General features: G+C 40.6%; 1 protein-coding gene across 3 annotated transcripts in view; it reads left to right on the plus strand.

Moving 5' to 3' along the window:
• cdh13 (cadherin 13, H-cadherin (heart)) overlaps positions 1–21421 on the plus strand; it is a 421886-nt gene that overhangs the window by 283444 nt on the left and 117021 nt on the right. For all 3 annotated transcript variants that reach the window (XM_048168174.1, XM_048168172.1, XM_048168175.1), the window contains one exon: positions 8086–8264. In XM_048168174.1, coding sequence (XP_048024131.1) covers positions 8086–8264 — 179 coding nt within the window. The remainder of the gene's footprint in view (positions 1–8085; positions 8265–21421) is intronic.

The raw sequence follows: 21421 nt of genomic DNA on the forward strand, positions 1-21421 counted from the left end.
AAACAATAAACACAATCAAATAAATAAAAGCACAAGCAAAAAATTCAGTCAAACGTACAAAAATAGCACTCTGGTACATGATTTAAGTTAAATATAGCCTAAATATAAAGTTATTAAACTTAATTTTCACCTTAACCCAAATAATTTTGCTCTGGAACAAGTATTGATATTAATATAGAACAAGATTAATATCTATCTACATAAGAGCCCGCAGCAAATTCCCGAAGGACTGGCCAAGATGAAGCTGTTCTCTGTGGGTACATGAGCGCTGAACGGCCGCTGACAGCCTGGAGCTCGCATCTGCAAAAGCGTCAAAACAAACTGTAAAATAGGCGCTATATATGAGTCACGTATTTGAGGTCTAAATAACTATTCTCACCTAAAAAATTCTCAAAACTACATTAATGACATAACAGTAGTATTTTTTTTTTATTTTTTATAAATATGGTGGATTTGCTCAATCGCCATTTCCAGTGCTGATAATGGGGGAATATCGCACGGCTCTCAGCCAATCAGATTCGAGAACCAGAACCCAACATATATTATTTATTTATTTACTTGTTCATACTGTGATAGATTTCAGCACGCCAACAATGAGTGTTTTGCAGCCTTAGTTAATGCAGAGTTAGACACAGAGCCTGATATCAAATTAACCGCTCAAGTCAGGCATTTTATGAGACATTATTCATTTCGATGTTCCGCCTCTTGTTCAGTGTGACAAGATGGTGGAATTAAAAGGGAGCCAGAAAGAGCCAGAAAGAAAAAGTCCTCACTCTGACTGATCCCATAGCCCCAATTAGATGAACAGAGTTGATAATACAGTAATGGAGACCCGCAGATTCAAGTCTAGCCATTTCAGGTCCTCCCATTAAACCTTCCAATGTAGTTAACATTGATTCCGGCTTGGCGCTGGGGAGAGTATGGACTTCATAAAGGAAGACAATAGCTCCTGAATTGGGCTCAGCTTTGACATAATTGCCTCATAATTGCGTAGCAGTGATTTGCATTCACTTTCTGGCCCTTCCCATCAGCCAATTAGATCCGCTTGTTGATTTATGTGTGTGCTGATGGGAGCTGATGGCTTTTGTCATGGTTCATATTGATGAGCGCTAAATACCTCAAGGCTTTTTTTTTGATCTTTATGAGGGTGCAGAAGGAGAACAGGTTAATAGAACTACGGGAACCGGATTGAACGGTGATTCAGAATCAAGCATGTGGTGATTAGTTGCATTGTGCTATTCTTTCATAAATATTTGTTCAGTTGTACAATGACTTGATTATGAATATATTCTATACATAAACAGTGTAGATATTTTCAAAAAACCCTGTTTGAAAAGGTTTTCATTGACAGCGAAAACTAGACTTAGGCTACTTTGTGATTCAATACCACGTCCTTAACGCCCACGTTCAGTTTATAGAGTTCCCATTCTTGTCCAGAGATCAGTATGAAGTAGTTGTGCCTCAGTTTTAACTCAAATGTCTTTGAATCCTGTTCAAATAGTGCTAAAGTTATTTTCTTTCAGCTGAGCAATGATGCAAAGTGCTGCTGTAATTCATTTTGACAGGTTTACAGTCATTGATTTAACTGAGCTCTAATGAAAAGACATAAAAGAAACTATCTCTTTGAAGCAAATGTATTTTTCTGGTGTTTAGACAAATACAGGTAAAAGAAAAGTTTGCTTTACAGGTATATTTATTATACATGTTTATATACTAAATATATATTTAAAATGTGATAATATGAAACAAAAAAAAATGCAATTAATTTTGCGCTCTATGTAGAGTCCTTTATGCATTGCTTTTCTCAGTAAATATTGATATATGCTACCATTCATATGTTTGCGGTTGGAAATGTTTAATGTTTTAGAAAGAAGTCTCTAGCTGCATTTGTTTGACTGAAAATACAGTAAAAAGAGTAATATTGTGAAATAGTATTAGACTGTTTTTAATATATTAAAAAAATGTATTTTAATTCTGGTGATTACAAAGCTGAGTTTTCAGCAGTCATTACTCTAGACTTCAGTGTCACATGATCCTTCAGAAATCATTCTGATATGCTGTTTTATGCTCAAGAAACTGAAAACAGTTGGAAACTGGGATGATTGAACTGTTGTGTATTTTGTTAATGCTGTTATTTAACTACATTTCCCATGATGCACATTGTTACATGTGTTTCCGGAAAAAGTTCCGGTGTGTGATCTCTCTCCAACACCTGTGAGTAAACGAGCGGTCACGTTAAGTGTGTGTATGTGTCATCCTTCCCTGCACGCGCCGTTATAATCTCCTAAAAATACACAATAAAGTGGCGACGAGGATCTCGTTATTCTGCGTGTGTTGTGAAGATGCGGAAATGAAGCGGCTTGACGGCGACATCGCTGAAAAACGCGAAATAATACGAGTCTGCTGTTAATCCACGTCTGAACTGAAAAAAAGGGGGAGGAAAGACGACGATTCAGATAAGTGACTGAATTGATTGTTAAACGGCAGAGAACGGCAAAAATGGCATCAGTTTTTGGAAATATGGGTCCTTTTGATGAAAGCAATGAGCAGTGGAGTTCTTACACAGAACGATTTGAGTACTTTGTAGCAGCGAATGCTATTACTGAAGAGAAAGTTGTACCCACATTTTTAAGTGTGATGGGACCAAAAACATATACACTACTGCGTAACCTCCTGCAACCAGAAAAACCTGGAGAGAAAACGTATGATCAAATAGTGAGCACTCTTAAAGCGCATTTCTCTCCAAAACCCTTAGTAATAGCAGAGCGATTTCGGTTCCACAGACGAAATCAGCTAGAAGGGGAAACTGTGACAGTGTTTGTGGCAGTGCTAAAAAAATTAGCTGAACACTGCGAATTTGGTGATGTGCTCAACGATACACTTCGGGACAGATTGGTATGCGGACTCCGCTGCGAGGGCATACAGAAAAGGCTGTTAACCGAGAGCAACCTGACACTACAAAGAGCAATTGAGCTGAGTGTGTCTATGGAATTGGCTGCTAAGGAAGCCCAGCAATTGAGCTCAAACAGTAAAGTGTACAAGATGGAGACTGAAAAACAAACTGAAAATAAAGGCCCATGTTTCCGTTGTGGCAAGACTGGACACTCACCTGTTTCATGCTGGTTTAAGGATACGGAATGCCGCAGCTGTAAGAAAAAGGGACACATCGAGCGTGCATGTAGAAATAAAACAGAAAAGAAAAAAATACAGCCGAAACCAGTATTCAGAAGGAAACAAAAGAAACGCATATTTGCAGTCGGGCAGGAAAACAAAGAGGGTACGGAAACATCTGATGAGGAATTTCTCTTGCATGTGCTCACCGTTGCAGGTGGAACCAAGGCTTATAAGGTCACAGCGCTGCTGGAAGGACAACCAGTGAAAATGGAGATTGACACTGGTGCAGCTGTGTCGCTGGTGTCGGATGCGATATACAGCGAAATGCTGAGCCACCTGCCACTCAAACCACCTGATGTAGTCCTTAAAACTTATACTGGGGAATCAGTGACCATGAAAGGACTCACCCAAGTAACAGTTGAACTGAATGGACAAACAAAAAAACTGCCATTGTATGTGGTCGTGGGTGATTACCCCTCGTTGATGGGTCGTTCCTGGCTGGAGCAACTCAAGGTGGACTGGCCAGCCATACATATGGTGACACCTAAAACACTGGATCTTGAAGGTGTTCTTCAAAAACACACTGAAGTTTTCAAACAGGAGTTAGGCAGCATGGAAGGAATCAAAGTGAAATTGACTGTGGAGCCAGGAAGCCAGCCAAAGTTCTTAAAGTCCCGGCCCCTGCCATATGCACTCAAACCTAAAGTGGAGGCGAGCTTAGCTGAACTTGTGAAGAATGGTGTGCTGGAACCAGTCAGTGTGAGTAAGTGGGCAACACCCATTGTTCCAGTTATAAAGAAGGATGGAGGCATAAGGATCTGCGGCGATTTTAAAGTCACTGTAAATCCAGTGTTGTCAGCAGAGCAATACCCCTTGCCCCACATTAATGACCTTTTTGCTGGGCTGACAGGAGGGCAAAAATTCAGCAAAATTGATCTCAACCAAGCATACCTACAGATGCATGTGGAGGAACAGTCCAGAGAACTTCTCACCATCAATACACACAAAGGCCTATTTCGTTACAAACGCTTACCGTTCGGAATTACCTCGGCTCCATCCATTTTTCAGCGAGCGATGGATCAGATTCTTGCAGGACTTCCAGGAGTTGTGTGTTATCTAGATGACATTCTAGTGACTGGCACGAATGAAGAGTCACACTTACAGCACCTGGATGCTACCCTCGAGAGACTGAAAGAGTACGGATTGAGAGTGCGCAAGGATAAATGTGAATTTTTCCAGTTTTCAGTCGAGTATCTAGGCCATGTCATTGATGCCTCCGGTCTGCATACGTCCCCATCCAAAGTTAAGGCCATTGTGGATGCTCCAGTGCCCAAAAATGTCAGCCAGTTGCGGTCTTTCCTCGGCTTACTTAATTATTATGGGCGATTCATCCCAAATATCGCGACGCTGCTGAAACCTCTCCACAAACTGTTGTGTCATGAGAATAATTGGAAGTGGACCTCTGAATGCCAGGAGTCGTTCATAAGAGCAAAGGAGACACTTTTAAGGTCAAATGCCCTCACTCATTTTGACCCTGCTCTTCCTATCCAGCTGGCTTGCGATGCTTCCCCTTATGGTGTGGGAGCTGTCTTGTCCCACATCATGCCTAATGGTCAAGAGAGGCCAATTGCGTTTGCTTCCAGGAGTCTGAGCAAAGCAGAAGCAAACTATGCTCAGATTGAGCGAGAAGCATTGAGCATTGTGTTTGGAGTGCGTAAGTTTTATCAGTATATTTTTGGTAGGAAGTTCACGTTACTGACCGATCATCGCCCTCTCACGGCTATTTTTGGCCCACACCATGGCATTCCCTCTCTTGCTGCCAGTAGGATGCAAAGGTGGGCCTTGTTGTTATCTGCTCACACCTATGACATCAAGTACCGGAAGTCGGAAATTGCATGGGAATGCGGACGGTCTGTCCAGGTTGCCTCTCACAGACAGAGTAAAGGAGGCACAGGTGGCTGAAATCTTTTACTTCAGCCAGGTGGAAAGGGCCCCAGTGACAGCCGCGCAAGTACGCAAGGGCACACGAAATGACCCTGTCCTGTCAAAAGTCATGGATATGGTCATGACAGGCAAAGGGGAGAACGATGATCTGGAGCTAAAACCATACGTCTCTCGACGTCATGAACTTTCAGTGCAGTCAGGCTGCTTATTATGGGGAAGGAGAGTGATTATTCCCCCGGCTTTGCGTAAGCCAGTGCTTAAACAGCTGCATGTAGGACACTGTGGAATGGTCCGCATGAAGGAGATTGCCAGGAGCTTCTTCTGGTGGCCAGGAGTGGATGGCCAAATAGAGGAAAAAGCAAGGATGTGTACCTCATGCCAGCGCATACGTAATGTACCACAACTTGCACCGCTGCACCCATGGGAGTATCCTGAAAAACCATGGCATCGCATTCATGTTGATTTTGCAGGCCCAGTTGAGGAGAAAATGCTGTTGGTGGTCATGGATGCACACAGTAAGTGGCCTGAGGTGGCCATTATGAAATCTACTTCAGCTGAGAAGACCAGTGAGAAGCTGGGAGAAATTTTCAGTAGATTTGGATCACCAGTGCAGCTTGTGTCAGATAATGGCCCCCAATTTACATCCCACGAGATGGCCACATTTCTACTAGCAAATGGTGTACAGCATATCACGTCATCACCCTACCATCCTGCAACAAATGGGTTAGCAGAGAGGTTTGTTCAAACCATGAAACATGCCTTGAAAGCTTCTCTTGGACAGGGCACATTTCATCAACGCCTTCATAGCTTCTTGCTGTGCTATCGTAGTACTCCGCACGCAACTACCAAAGTGTCGCCAGCGTATTTGTTGTTCAACAGAGAGCTCAGAACAAGCTTTGAGCTGCTTAAGCCAGCAACACTCAAAGAAACTGTCTTGCGGCAACAAAAGAGTCAGGTACAGCGAAGGAACCTGCGAGCCAAGGACAGAAACTTTTCAACAGGCTCACCAGTGCTGGCCCGGAACTATGGCAGTGGTCCGAAATGGGTTCCGGCTACTGTGGAGGCCCAGACGGGCCCAGTGTCGTACAAGGTCAAGACTGCTGACAATCTTTCCTGGAGGAGACACACTGATCAGTTGCTGGGTGGAGCCAGCACAGTCACAGATCTTCCTAAATTCACTGATGTCACCGAGCAAATAGACGACACTTCGCCAACTTCAGTAGTCTCCACCACTGAGCCTATTGTGACCTCAAATTGTCCATTTGTTGAAGAACCATCGTCACCGGTTGTTCTGACAGAAAATGGAAACTCAGTAGGTCGCCGGTATCCAGTAAGGGAGCGGCGTCCACCTCAGCGTTTATTGGATTACACTTAGTTAAGGGCTACCCTTATTGCTTCGGGGCAGAATAATCCCCTAAGGGTAAGCTAGGGTCTGAGGTAGTCTACCCTCATTCCCAGGGAAATAGTTGTTATTTTAAATAAGGATTCAACATGAAAGACTCAATGTTCACGTAAAAAAAAAAAAAAAAAAAAAAAAAAAAAAGTCTATGTTATAGATATGTTGAAAAGAGAGACTGCATTTTATAAATTCATGATTTCAGTTGGCACAGTTTAATTTGTAATCTTTGTGTTATACCTCAAAGAGTAAGAGGGGAGGAAATGTTGTGTATTTTGTTAATGCTGTTATTTAACTACATTTCCCATGATGCACATTGTTACATGTGTTTCCGGAAAAAGTTCCGGTGTGTGATCTCTCTCCAACACCTGTGAGTAAACGAGCGGTCACGTTAAGTGTGTGTATGTGTCATCCTTCCCTGCACGCGCCGTTATAATCTCCTAAAAATACACAATAAAAACCATCTGATAACGAACAGGGTTTTAAACATAATTTCAGTACAAAGTTGCCCTTCATAAAGCTGAGCATGAGTGCTCTCATCTAGGTGCTTGTCTTTCTGTATGTGTGTGAGAAAAAGAAAGAGGTTGTACGTGTCTGTGTGTGTGCACGCATGGTCGGCGCACACTCGAACGTCTGCCAGCGTGTGTGTGTCTGCGAACACGGAGGTCATATAACTTGGTGTAACCGAACAGTGAAGTGGAACCGCTCGCTCTGACTAGCAGTGTCACGAGAGAGCCCCGCTATGCGCTTCAGCATGTGTAATTAATCATTAGAGGTGTACTGCTTAACCGCCGCCTAATACTATCTCTCTCCCCTTGCAGATACCCACTTCTCCCTTAATTACTTATAATTGCCTTTTACTCATTCACTCTAAGATGCTAATATTCCTATTTGAGGGTGTTCAGCACATTTCCCCCCCATTTTTTTTTTTTTTAAATTATTTGTCTTTTTGGTGCCTGCTGGATTTATGCCGTACGGTGCAAAAGCTCTCATAAAAGCCGATAACGAGGTTAACGTCAGCGATAGAGGCCATTAACTTCAGGAGATAGATTTGAGTTAGCCTCATGTCACTGTCTGGTCACTGTGACTTTGAGAGGCTCCGGCTCCATTTGCGGCCCACTTTTGCAGCTGAGCACATTCAGATGAGATGGAAGGAAAATGAAATAGATGAACGGCGCCGCCTGAACTGAGATATCAGCCTCTCTCCGGATACCGTCGAGCCGCTGTTCATTCCAGGGGCCAAGTCTAAGAGAGGAGGCGAGCAGATATGTCAAGGATTGACTAGGATTACAGTTCATCTGCCAAGAGCGGCATCCTTATTTTAGATGCAGTACAATATAAAACTCGACTGCACTGGGAGAATCATAACACGGCCTCTTAGAAGTGGAGTTTTGCTCTTCTGTATTTTCTGTCTGCCCTGAATCCCCATTCAAAACGTGTCTTCTCTCACTCGGTTCACCGAGTTCGATCGATTGCAGTTTCGTTTGGGTGTGCGGTTTAATGGAAAATGGCAATACAAGTGGTGTCGGTGTACAGATAAAACCTTAAGGATACAGTTGGCATCAAACTGAGTAGCATTCTGCCCATTTGTCTCCATTATAACTCATCGGTTTTCAAACTGTTTTTGGCAGGCACTACAGTGATGACCATGACGGCTTACGACGCAGACGATCCCAACACAGACAACGCTGTGCTGCGCTACATCATTGTGAGACAGCTTCCCGATAAACCGTCACCCAATATGTTCTACATCGACCCAGAAAGAGGCGACATTGTCACCGTGATTTCACCCCACCAGCTCGATAGAGAGGTATGTGCTTTCTTTGAGTTCCTCTTTTTTGTTGTTAGATGGACACAAGCTATAGATAAAGTAATAACAGATTGGTGAATAACATACTATACGTTATTGTATAATGTTTTCCGCAAATCTTGGGGCCACCGCATGTACCATGAGACAAGCTGGTAGATGCCATGCACAAAACTTTGTATATTTTGTATGCCTTTTGTGAAAATAATATGATGGAGCTGATGGAGAAAGGCAATAGTGTTATTTTGGGCAAATTAACAATATTTAATGTACTATGAATGAATATTAAATGAATATGAATTAACAAATAATATATACACCCACCGGCCACTTTATAAGGTACACCTGTTCAACTGTTCATTAATGCAAATATCTAATCAGCCATTTGCATGGCAGCAACTCAGTGCATTTATGCATGTAGACATGGACAAGATGATCTGCTGAGGTTCAAACTGAGCATCACACTGGGGAAGAAAGGTGATTTAAGTGGCTTTGAACGTGGCATGGTTGTTGGTGCCAGACGGGCTGGTCTAGGTATTTCAGAAACTGCTGATCTACTGGGATCTTCACGAACAACCACCTCTAGGGTTTACAGAGAATGGCCCTAAAAAGAGAAAATATCCAGTGAGCTGCAGTTCTGTGGGTGAAAATGACTTGTTGATGCCAGGGAAAAGTAACTCAAATAACCACTTATTACAACCGAGGTCTGCAGAAGAGCATCTCTGAATGCATAACACGTCGAACCTTGAAGCAGATGGGCTACAGCAGCAGAAGACCACATCGAGTGCCACTACTGTCAGCCAAGCACAGCAAACTGAGGCTACAATTCGCACAATCTCACCAAAATTGGACGATAAAAAAGTTGTAAAAACATTGCCTGGATCTAATGAGTCTCAATTTCCACTGCAACATTCAGATAGGGTCAGAATTTGGTGTAAACAACATTTGGTGTAAAGCATGGATCCATCCATGGTGGTAGTGTAATGGTGTGGGGGATATTTTGTTTGGCACACTTTTGGCCTCTTAGTACCGATTGAGCATAGTTTAAATGCCAGAGCCTACCTGAGTGTTTTTGCTGACCATATCTATCCCTTTATAACTAGGGATGTGCACAAATAATCGAATATTCGAATATTCGTTCTGTAAGCTATTCGAAAAATAAAAATCCTAGCAGGATTTTACTATGTTGCCATGCTGGCACGTAAATGCAGTGAATCCATGATAACATCCTAAGCACTAAAACTCGCAGTATAACCTAAATGCACCGGGTGGCGCTGTGGAGCGTGTTTATATAAGTTTATTTTATTTATCGTCACATAATGTTGTCGTCTGCCTCGCAAAGTTTGTACACTACTTAGATCAAACATGATCTTACAAAATGGAATTACATTTGATCAAAGGTGACAATTATAATGCTTACAAAACCGAGTTATGTATTATCAAATACCATTAATGTTCTTTTGAACTTTCTAGTCATCAATGAAATCCTGAAATACCAATCGTATTTCAACAAAAGATATTAGCCAGCATCAACTGTTTTTAACTTTGACAGGTAAGCGAAATATTTTGTAAGTTATCCCCAAAGTCAGCATAAGAGAATGACTTATCTGATAGGCAATCATGTTACTGAAGACATGAAATGCTTCAGCTATAAGTATTAGTGTAGGGAGATATATTTACGAACTATAAAATATAAAGTGTTACTATTCAAAACATTTATTTTAAATTGTAAAAATATTTGAATATTTATGTTCTGTTGTATTTAAATAAACACAGCATTGGTGAGCATAAAGGATTTCGTTAGCAAATCTTTCAGACACCAACATTTTGAACAGTGGTGTATTTTATAGTATAAGTCTATAAATATATAATTAAACAATATAAACAAGTGTAAATAACAATTGTATAATTGTTTAATATATAAAAAATATATTTAAAAAATCTTTCAAGATTACTGCCATTTAGAAAGTGTGTATTTGATTGGCTACAAGAAGTTTGAAGCATGTTAATGACTGGATTTAAAGGATTAGTTCACTTCTGAATGAAAATTTCCCGATAATCTACTCACCCCTAAGTCATCCAAGATGTTCATGTCTTTCCTTCTTCAGTTGAAAAGAAATTAAGGTTTTTAAGAAAACATTCCAGGATTTTTTCCATATAGTGGACTTTAACAGTTCCCAATGGGTTGAAGGTCCAAATTGCAGTTTCAGTGCAGCTTCAAAGTGCTCTTCATGATCCCAGCTGAGGAATAAGAGTCTTATCTAGCGAAACAATCGGCCATTTTCTAAAAAAAGTAAAAAAGTATATACTTTTTAACCACAAATGCTTAAAACAGGTAAAACAATGATATCGGATTATTTTTAAGTTGGAGTTTTTCACCCTACCACGGTACTTCCACATGACCTTTGTAATGTGATTACGCCATGCATGGCGGATCGCAGAGCAGTGCAAGACAAGCATTTGTGGTTAAAAAGTATATAGATGTTTATTTATTTTTTTTAGAAAATGACCCATCGTTTCACTAGATAAGACCCTTATTCTTCAGCTGGGATCAAGTAGAGCACTTTGAAGCTGCATTTAAACTGCAATTTGGACCTTCAACCTGTTGTACCCCATTAAAGTTCACTGTATGGAGAAAAATCCTGGAATGTTTTCCTCAAAAATTTATTTCCTCAAAAATGTTCCTTAATTTCTTTTCGACTGAAGAAAGAAAGACATGAACGTTTTGGGTGACATGGGGGTGAGTAAATCAGGAAATTTTAATTCTGAAGTGAACTAATCCGTTAAATCGCTCTGCAAACATAAAGGAGAAGGGAAGCTATTTCACCATTTCAGCTATTCTGAAATATCTTTACACTGCTGCTCTGGCATGTCAATCAGAATAGGTTTTGTGTCTACAAATTAATTTTCCATGTGATACGAATGGTAAATTTACAAAATGTGCACCAGATATTTCAAAAATACCCATTTGAATGTTTTAAAGACTGGCAGTTTTCTTAAAGCTTCATGAGACGAATCTCTAACAGGAGGGCCGACAGAACGGAGGCTTTCTGTTCAAACCGAGCTGTGCAAATAAGCGAGCATAACACCAGTAAACACGAGGGGCAAATCTATGGGGAAAAACAATAACTGCGGTGTGTTTTAATGTTTAAGTATCCTCAAGACACCTTTAGAGCAAGTATATTAGGGCAGATTCTTCGGCATATTAAAGCAGGGTTTTTAATGTTGTTAAGAGACGGGAGGTTAGATGAATGCAGGGAAGATGCTACGGTTTCTTGAGGACAGGGGGTGTTAGCGGTGCATGCTAATGAGAAACTGGAGGCAGCGCTTCCCAGCTCCTAAGCAGAGCGAGACAACAGCATGATTGCTTTTTCTGCGGGGTGACGAATGAAGGAACATCAATTCGGCCCGCTGCTGGAAGAGGAATATTAGCTGTTGTCAGACATTTAGAGCATGCTTTAATTGAGGTTATACACACTTATCCACCAACATCGGCTGTGTCCGACAAGGCCAGTAGAAAACCCCTCAGCTGGAACAGAGCGAAGCCATCATTAAATGCATGTTTGTGTGCAGTCGAGGGCACGTTTGATAGTCGAGGTGACATTGTAATTGAAATGTTACATGAATGTAGTCATTTATTCTGATTTCTTTATAGTAAAGCACTGGATGTTGACAAACTCCGCTAACTTTCACTGTCACCGCTACATCTTACTGACACCATGTTTCCTCTGTACAGTTCCCATGAGTCTGTGCTTCGTCGCAGTTGATCTCATATGTGTGACAGATGTTTTACACAATGAGCTCCAGGGGATTTCAGGAGTTTTAAGGAGACAGGTGTGTGACGGGTCTGCTTCGTGTGCGGTTCTTTGCTATAATTACAAAGTAAGGGTGTTTCATTGCCAGACATTTGTTGATAGTTTTAAAGTTCCCAAACTATACAATATTACCTCCGCCCACCATGCTGTCCAAAAATTCAGGTGAATTGTAAAATCTATTTTGTCTCTGAATCTTATTAAATGTATGTATATTAAATCTAACTCTAACTTCATTGAAGCTTCTCTCAAGCCTTATCTCTCAACAAATAAGCTGCTTATAGTAATTGGATTAAAGCTAGTATAAGCGAGTCTCTATACGCTTAAAACAACTAATGTAAGATAATCAGGAACTAAGTGCTTATGAACAAAGATGGCAGCAAATCTTTAAATGGTAAAAAAAAAAAAAAAAGATAAAATACATTAATTATCATATTGAGTCCAAAGCGAAGAGATGAAAACTTGTAGAGTGGGTGTAAAGAAAATACCTTTCTTACTTTTGTAATGTACTTTAAGTATCAAAAATAGAATTAGATGATATGTTGGGACAATATATTTTTTTATTTTCATTTTATTATTTTCGCAAGGGCAGCAAAACAATTTTATTGAAACATCAGTCAAGAGCTCCAAATTCAAAAATAATTTCACATTTCTACTACATAAATTACCAATTTTAAATAATCTTTCCGTGTATTAAGCTATTTAAAAGAAGTGTAATTTTGTTTTTAAGCATCTTGCCAGAGTTTTTAAATTTTATTTATATTGCATATTATGTTTATACTTTGTTTTGTTTTCTAGTTATGTTCTGTGTGATAAAATGTGGCATATCATCTTTGTATACTGCAAAATATGGTACAACTCTAAAGCTTTCTATACTTGTCTGTAAATAAACAACAACAAAAAAAGTGATAGAATGAAAGTTTTATGACAATGCTCAACACATCCATTTTATTCCTAGGAAAGTCATTTGAATGCATGTCACATTGTAGTTAAAGGGATAGTTCACCCAAAAATGAAAGTTACCCCATGGTTTACTCACCCGCAAGCCTCAAGTGCATCCATCCATCATAAAAAGATATCCACACGGCTCCAGGGGGTTAATAAAGGGCTTCTGAAGCGAAGCGATGCGTTTGTGTGAGAAAAAACATCAATATTTAAAACTTTAAAAACTGAAATAACTGGCCTCTGGCAGACGTAAGCATGTCGACTTACGCCAAAAGAGAAACCCCTGGTACAATGTTGGAGTAGCGTATACTTTGTCGCCTCTTGCTGTTCAAACAAATATGGCAATGAATTCTTTTTCAAACAAAGAAATGGCTCCTCTTCGAAATCCTCCAACATTTCTCTTTAAAAATTCTTGTTTTAGACTTCTAATTCTTGACCGGTGTTTTGTTTTGCTCTCTCCCCTGCACTTCCACGTTCGTCATTACATCATGTGTCAAGTCAGAGTTCACTCTTTCACCGTAAATCGATGCATACGGCCGTCTGTCGGAAGCTAGTTATTTTAGTTTTTAAAGTTTTAAATATTTATATTTTTCTTACACAGATGCATTGCTTCGCTTCAGAAGGCCTTTATTAAAGGTGCTCTAAGTGATGTCACGCGTTTTTAGGCCAAAACATTTTTTGTCACATACAGCAAACATCTCACTATCCGCTAGCTGCCTGTCTCCTGAACACACTGTAAAAAAACGCGGTCTCTGTAGTCGCCACAAGCTCCGAAAATGGCAATAAAAACAAACTGGTGCAGCCTGGACCACTTAACATAATAAAAATGCTCCAGCCAATAACCGACAAGAATGATTTTAAATGCGCGTTCATGACTATTTCAGGAAGCACGGAGGGGAGGGGGAGGAGGAGGAGGAGGGAGGGTCTGGCTAGCCTCTGTTTTGTTTGACAACACTTCGAACGTCAACGGGAAGTTACATCCACCCAGGATCACTTAGAGCACCTTTTATTAACCCCCCCCGGAGCTGAATATCTTTTATGATGGATGGTTGCACTTTACTGGGCTTCAAAATCTCATCTTTTATTTACTGCCATTATAAAGCTCGGAAGTGCCAGGACATTATCTAATATAATTCCGATTGTATTCGTCTGAAAGAAGAAAGTCATATACACCTAGAATGGCTCGAGGGTGAGTAAATCATGGGGTAATATTAATTTTTGGGTGAACTAACCGTTTAAGACTTCCGAGCTCATAGGTAAACTTCCCAGGAAGACTTGAAGGCAGCATACAGCATATACATCCCTTGATGTTCCATAAGAAGTGGACAGGTTGATCTAAGTACCTGAATGCATACTCACATAAAAACTATTCTGCAATAATGTCAGTTCGGCTAGTTCAGCTAGTGGCTTGTTGACAACTTGCAAAAGCATAGCGAAGAGAGTTTTCTCATTTCATGCATTTCTCTCGACAGGTCAAAAGTGCCTGTTCTTTCCGCTATCTTTGAGATCAGCATGCGTGACTAATAATGTTTTTAGCTTGGTGTTCTAAGCTTCTGGTACAGTACCTGATGTTCCTAATGTAAGATTAATCAGGTAGAACCCTGTTGTCAGAAATAGCAACATCTCAACTTGGTTAAATTACATTCTGTAATCTTACGTCTTAGCAGCTATCAACTATGCGGAATATAATTTATAGTTAAATTGAAAACAAGCTCCTATAAGCCCAGATCCAGTTCTCAAATCATCATCTGTTCATGTGCAGCAGACACCCTTTCAAAAATTTGCAAAGGATGATCACATGGACCTGTCAGGTATTGATCTTTTCTTCTGATCTGATTGGTTCAGAAGCTTGCAGCACTGATCCTACACACATTGCCTGTTGGCGAGGAACAACCCAGTAATGTGAATGATCACACAAAGCTTCCGTTACACCACCTTCTGATCGTTAAAGGGGCTGTGTATCGATGTCTGCATGTGGTTATGTGTATGTGTGCACTTACTTTTGAATGTACTCAAAAATAGAAATACTCTTTATGGACAAGATAATTGTTTTATTGTGTTTTATGTTTTATTTTATTTTTGTTAATGAAATTAATTTATTATATTTAATTTATAGTTAATATATTTTAATTTGTATTTAATTAATTCAATTTTATTTTATTCTATAATTATAATATTTAATTTAATTTAATTTTGTTATTTGTTAGTTTTTGTTGTATTATTTTCATAGTATTTTTATTTGATTTATTATTTGTTAATGTATTTTTTTTTTTTTTTACATTATTTTATTGAATGAAAATCACAAAATTAATGAGAGGTATTTCTGTAGGACACTGAACAAATGATACTCTGATTTCTTATTATAAAATTTGGCTGAGCTTCATATCAGTGGTCTGAAATTCTGTTTGAAGTTTAGTTTTCAGTTTTATTTAGACAGGCTGACAGATTGCAGACTCGCTTCGGGGGGTGGTCACTGTAAGATCTCAAACTAATTTCTGTGGTCAGTCCACTATCGCTGGCTACCCACCATGCATCTGCTCCGGGTCCTGGCAGTTTGAGGCCTGCCACAAAATCTGACAGCTGATTGACAGGCAGAGGAGCCCCACCTTTGTTTCATAAGCACAAATGACACAGTAGCAAAATAGACATCTTAAAATCAATACCCAGTGACAGGGTTCTGGCAGTCCTCTTATGGAGTATGTCTAATCATTACAGTCCTGCTTCTGATGGCCAGTCTGTGGTCAGATAAGAGCTCTGTTCCGAATACTAGTGAGTTGTCAACTTCCAACCTTACTGTCAACTTTCCTACATAGGCAGAGTTTGACATAAGCATGCTTATAACACAGTTCGTAAATACGGGAAGAAGGAGGCGGGAACCGGCGAACATTCAACAGAACTTTAATACCAAAATAAACAAAGAACAAAACGAAAGTAATGTCGGCAGACCCTCGCGGACGTCTGCCGGCCACACAAACATAATAAAACATAAAATAATATCCAGGCTTGGTCCTCTCTCGTCCTTCACTGTCGTCGCTCCTCCTTTTATGCCTCCGGAGCTCCTCCGTGAGAGACTCGAGGCCGGCGCGCCTCGCAGGTGATGCTCATTATCACTCGCATCACCGGCCTCACGCCGTTCCCTCACGGCTCTCGCCCGCCCTGCTCGTCACATACCCCCATCACCCCTCGCAGGCCATACTCTCGAAACTGCGCTCTACTCACCCCTGGGGCCTGTCTCGGCGGCCGCAGCACCTGGGGGTATGGACAGACGAGACGAGAGAAAGGAGACGGAAGCAAGGGGAGCGACAGGACGAGAGAGAGGAGAGAGGAAAAAGAGAAAAGAAAAAAAATTCTTGGTCCGATTCCCAGACACACTGCCGCTCAGTCCTCAGCCAGCCGGGAGGCTCTTCCTCGCGGTGCCATGCGATGGTACTGGACGCTCCGTGGACGGCTCGATCCTCCTCCGCCCCCTGGCGATGGCTCCTCCGACTGAGGGCAGTTGGCAGCGAGTCCCCCGTTCCCTGCTCCTCCCCTTCATGGCGGACGGCAGCAGGCTCCGGCCCACGGCGAACGGTGGTGACTTCTCCACTCCCTCTTGGACGGCAGCCACCCCACCTCGTCCCAGGGGCACGGCACCGATCTCTTCGTCCCACCTGTCACTATGCTCCAGCACTACCGGCTCGGGCAGCCTCTCGCGGTCTTCACACTCACGCACACACTCTCCGACAGCATGTCCCTCCTTCCTCCCGGGTTTCGGCACCAATGTAACACAGTTCGTAAATACGGGAAGGAGGAGGCGGGAACCGGTGAACATTCAACAAAACTTTAATACAAAAATAAACAAAGAACAAAACTAAAGTAACCACACAAACATAATAAAACATAAAATAATATCCAGGCCTGGTCCTCTCTCGTCCTTCACTGTCGTCGCTCCTCCTTTTATGCCTCCGGAGCTCCTCCGTGAGAGACTCGAGGCCGGCGCGCGTCGCAGGTGATGCTCATTATCACTTGTGTCACCGGCCTCGCGCCGTTCCCTCACGGCTCTCGCCCGCCCTGCTCGTCACAATGCTGTTAAGCTAATGCATATAAATAGTGAATAAAAGATATAAAATAAATAATAAATATTAAACATTTAAAATATTTTTACATTTTATACATTTTGTGTGACTCAGGCCCTGTTTCCACCTGGTATTTAGATGTGTTTTGGTCGATTGGATTACAAGTGGACAAGGCAGACACATAACTGTTTACACCTGGTGTTTTAATCTGTCTCTTTTGTCCAATTTTGACCACTTTTGTCCTGATTTCTTCGAGGGGGAGGGTCTATGGGCGGGTAAATGTAAGGGCTTTTTTCAGATCTTTCGATCTAATGGACGAAATAAGCTCACGGAATTTACATAAGAGCGCGAAAGGAGACAATGGAAAAACACACGGAGATCAGCAGCTTTCGTTTCTGCACTGACAGCCGCGAGACCACACTGAACACGGTAAGTGTGTGTTAGAAATCAGGAATGGTGAGAGAACATTGTGCTTGGTACATTTTCGTTGGGTCTTCAGCCGGCAAAGTTTAAATCCGTCTGGCTAGCGCACTTCCCATAAGTGAAGTGACGTGACATGTGGCCAAGTATGGTGACCCATACTCGGAATTTGTGCTCTGCATTTAACCCATCCAAGTGCACACACACAGCAGTGAACACACACCGTTAACACACACCCGGAGCAGTGGGCAGTCATTGCTGCGGCGCCCGGGGAGCAGTTGGGGGTACGGTGCCTTGCTCAAGGGTCTCACCTCAGTCGTGGTATTGAAGGTGGGGAGAGCGCTGGAAATTCACTCCCCTCACCAACAATCCCTGCCGGACCTGAGACTCGAACCCATGACCTTTGGGTTACAAGTCCGACTCTCTATCCATTAGGCCACGACTGCCCCAAAATGTTTACGCATTAGGTCAGTAGGCGGAGAGTAGGCGGTGTTTTGTGCTGTTCAAACACATTCGACCACATGAGCATTTCCACTACGAAAGCAATCCGGTCGAATGCGTTTTTGACTACCTCTGGAAGTGGTCGAAAGTGGACAAACTCAAAATGTTTAACAGCCCGTTTACACCTTTATTTAGCGCTATCCACTTGTGATCCATTCGACCAAAACGCTTAATACCAGGTGGAAACAGGGCCTTAAACTTATCGCAATACATTTTAATTGCTTTCTCCACATGTTGCCTCAGATTTTGCCCAAAAGAAATTATTTTTCAGTCTTCACATCAGGAATGCACTTATGTTGCTTTAAAATGCTGTCTAGGTCAGGTTTTGGAGAAGAGATAAAGACATAACATGTCTTTGTGTGTGTGCCTTTGTGTTATTGCCTCTCAATGGCACATTTAACAGCAATTGTGTGAATATTGTTTCAAGCTCTTACAACCATTTTAATATTACATAATCTATTTATACATGACAGGTTTTATGATTAAAGTGTGAATTTTAAAGCTTGTTGGTTTTGTAATCATATAAAAATTTAGTGCAATGATTACCGACAGACTTTGCAATTTAAAGCCCGTTTTACAAGCTTCATCAAATGAAAATAAACTGCATTTAAACACATCTGCACGCATCTCTCGTGCGGGAACATGCACAGACACACAATGGAGATCCAATTACTGTGAGGTCGTAGCATTGTGATTTCCCTTACTGTCGCCACGTTCAGCCAGGACCCAAACGGTCGTTCAAATTACAGCTCCAGCCTCCCCTCTGCGCTCGCCCACAAAATAGGCTTTTCAGACATGCTTTTTGGACTTCTTTTTAATCTGATCTCTCTCGCATAATTGAATGTCAGTCGCCATATGAAGATTCTTCCCTGCTCTCAATTAATGAATCATTGTGTTTGGCAGGACGGCTAGACAAAACAGACAGCAAAATATTTACTCCTGCAGGTGGTTCCTGAGTTATTATGTTATGTCATCTAAATGCAAATATTACAGTGAACGCGGGAGGGGTGTGGGCGGCGATTGAAAACACTGCATTATTGCATGATTTGATGTGCACTTCACTGCATAAAAGATATAAACTGTCATTTATTCAGTCATTATTATGTAAAGATTGAGTTTAGTTGGCTAGGAAATAGACTTGTGAGTTTTTTTCAGGATGGAGAATACTCTAGGATTGCCCCAGGATTGCTTTTAAATATGTTCTTTTATTCAGAAAAATTTCCCTCTGTCTTATATTTATAATTTTAAATTCCTTTTTACCTCGGGCTTTATAAATGATATCCAAAATTATTCTTCAATATACTTGCATCACAAATTAAATAGCTGAATTATTTCAATAGTTATGAGAAGATTTTCACTATATATGCCATCCATTCAATTTTTTTTTTTTTTTTTTTTTTTGTCCCAATGCTGGGAGGCTCCGTCAGAAACATTTGTCATTTTCATTGTGACATGTTGTCATTAGACACATGATACCAGTCACCAAACGTCAGTGCTGGGCCTTTGACGTTATACTCGTGAAAACTTCACCCATTCCATCAAGCCCAGGGGTCTGTAGACAAGAGAAACTCAATCTTATGATAGACTCTAAACTTTATGTCAATTTCTATAAATACACTAGAGAAAGGTGTAATTTTTCTCTTTCCTTTGGTTTCTCTGTCTTTCCGTCTGTCATTTTCTCCTGCACATCTACTGTGGCCATATTTGTGCTCTGCAGTGGACAAAAAAAAAGGATTTAACATTAAGGTCACATTTTACAGTGTTACTTGGTTAATACATTTTTAATGCATTAATATATCATTAGTTAATGCATTAGTTAATGCATTAGTATATCATGAACTCAAAATGCAAAATACTTTTACTGCATTTATTAATCAATGGTCAGTTTCTACATTTATTGATGTTGTATAAATTAACAATAAACAAGGAGGTGTTACCTAAACGAGAAGAAATACACATTTATGTAAAACCTGTAACCAGAAATTATACACACAAAATTGGCCATTTGTCTTATTTTATCTACAATATATTAGAATGACCCCTAAAAATAATTGTTTTTCTCATATACTTGAATGAATTCTAATTCATTTTCACATTTCTTTTTATTTTAAGTTTTTTAATACTTGGTACAAAAAGGATATGAACCGATGGGGAGAAGAGGGAGGAATGTGTGATTTAAGTCACCATAAAATCAAAATGGACAATTCTTGTTTTTTTTATGGAATATTGCATGTTATTATAAATGATTTATCTACACATTACTTTTTAAAATGTATGTGCCCTTGTAGTCTTTAATCAAAATAACTTCCCCTCCCACTTGCAACGACATCTCTGATGACCTGATCAAACTGTCACTCACATGAGATCGCAAACGATAAAGGTCCAACGATCCAATCAATTCCCAATGGACAATATCAAGGCCCGCCCTACATTTTTTCTTGTTCGATAAGCAATTTCAATCAGATATTCGGCACAATAGGGAAGAAAAGACTATCGCAACTTCTGTTTCATGCCAACTTTAAGGACATTTTGCTGTTTTTTTGTACAATAAAAAATTTTTAAGTACTGTTTCGGGTCATTGAAGTCAAGTGTAAATCCAGGGTCCTGAAGCAAATGTATAGATGGTAATGTCTGTGTGTTGTGAAACTCTTGTGAGATTCACCCTAACCTGCCCCTTTGTAGCAGCGAACAAACAAAGCACTCTCGCAAGGATTTTGAAAGCACAAGAGAATCTAGACATTCCCCTGGTTTGAAAAGAAAACTACTTTGACAGCAAGCTAGAAAGTTCAGTCGTGGTCCTAAAGTGCATAAAGCAGGTGGAGTCCATCTTGAGTGATTAAAAATGGCACCCTCTCTCCTCACACTCCCTCTCTCCCCTTTCTCCTCTATCATGCCTCTGTCTACTTGCATTAACGCGGAAATGAGATTCCACTAATTAATTAGATCTCCGAGTGCTAAAGATGAAGATTACATTCCAATGAAGGTTAGGAGTGTCAATCACGTTTTTTTCACTAACTGTGGATTCTTGGAGATAAATTGAGCCCCATAGGAATTGTGGACAGAAAAAAAAGGTCAGGCCGTTAATCCTTCTTCGTTATTAATTGAGCTTCGCTGATCTACTCAGTCAATAAAGGTGTGGAACATCAGCAATAGAAAGAAAATGTAAGATGAGTACTGTTGAAATTTGTGGAGAAAGACGTTAAATAGAAGAGAACTTAGAGATTAACAAGAAGAAGAATGGGATGTATGAAAGGAATAGTTCACCCCAAAAAATTTACATTTACTTGCCCTCTTGTTTTTCCAAACCTGTATGACTTTCTTTCTTCTGTAGAGCACAAAAGAATTTTGAAAAAAATTATGATGTCATCACTGCTTCATTGACGACATCATCAGCATTATCCATGATCTTTGCCCATACAATCCAAAG

Source organism: Megalobrama amblycephala, linkage group LG19 (assembly GCF_018812025.1).
Source record: "Megalobrama amblycephala isolate DHTTF-2021 linkage group LG19, ASM1881202v1, whole genome shotgun sequence".
Taxonomy (NCBI): Eukaryota; Metazoa; Chordata; class Actinopteri; order Cypriniformes; family Xenocyprididae; genus Megalobrama; species Megalobrama amblycephala.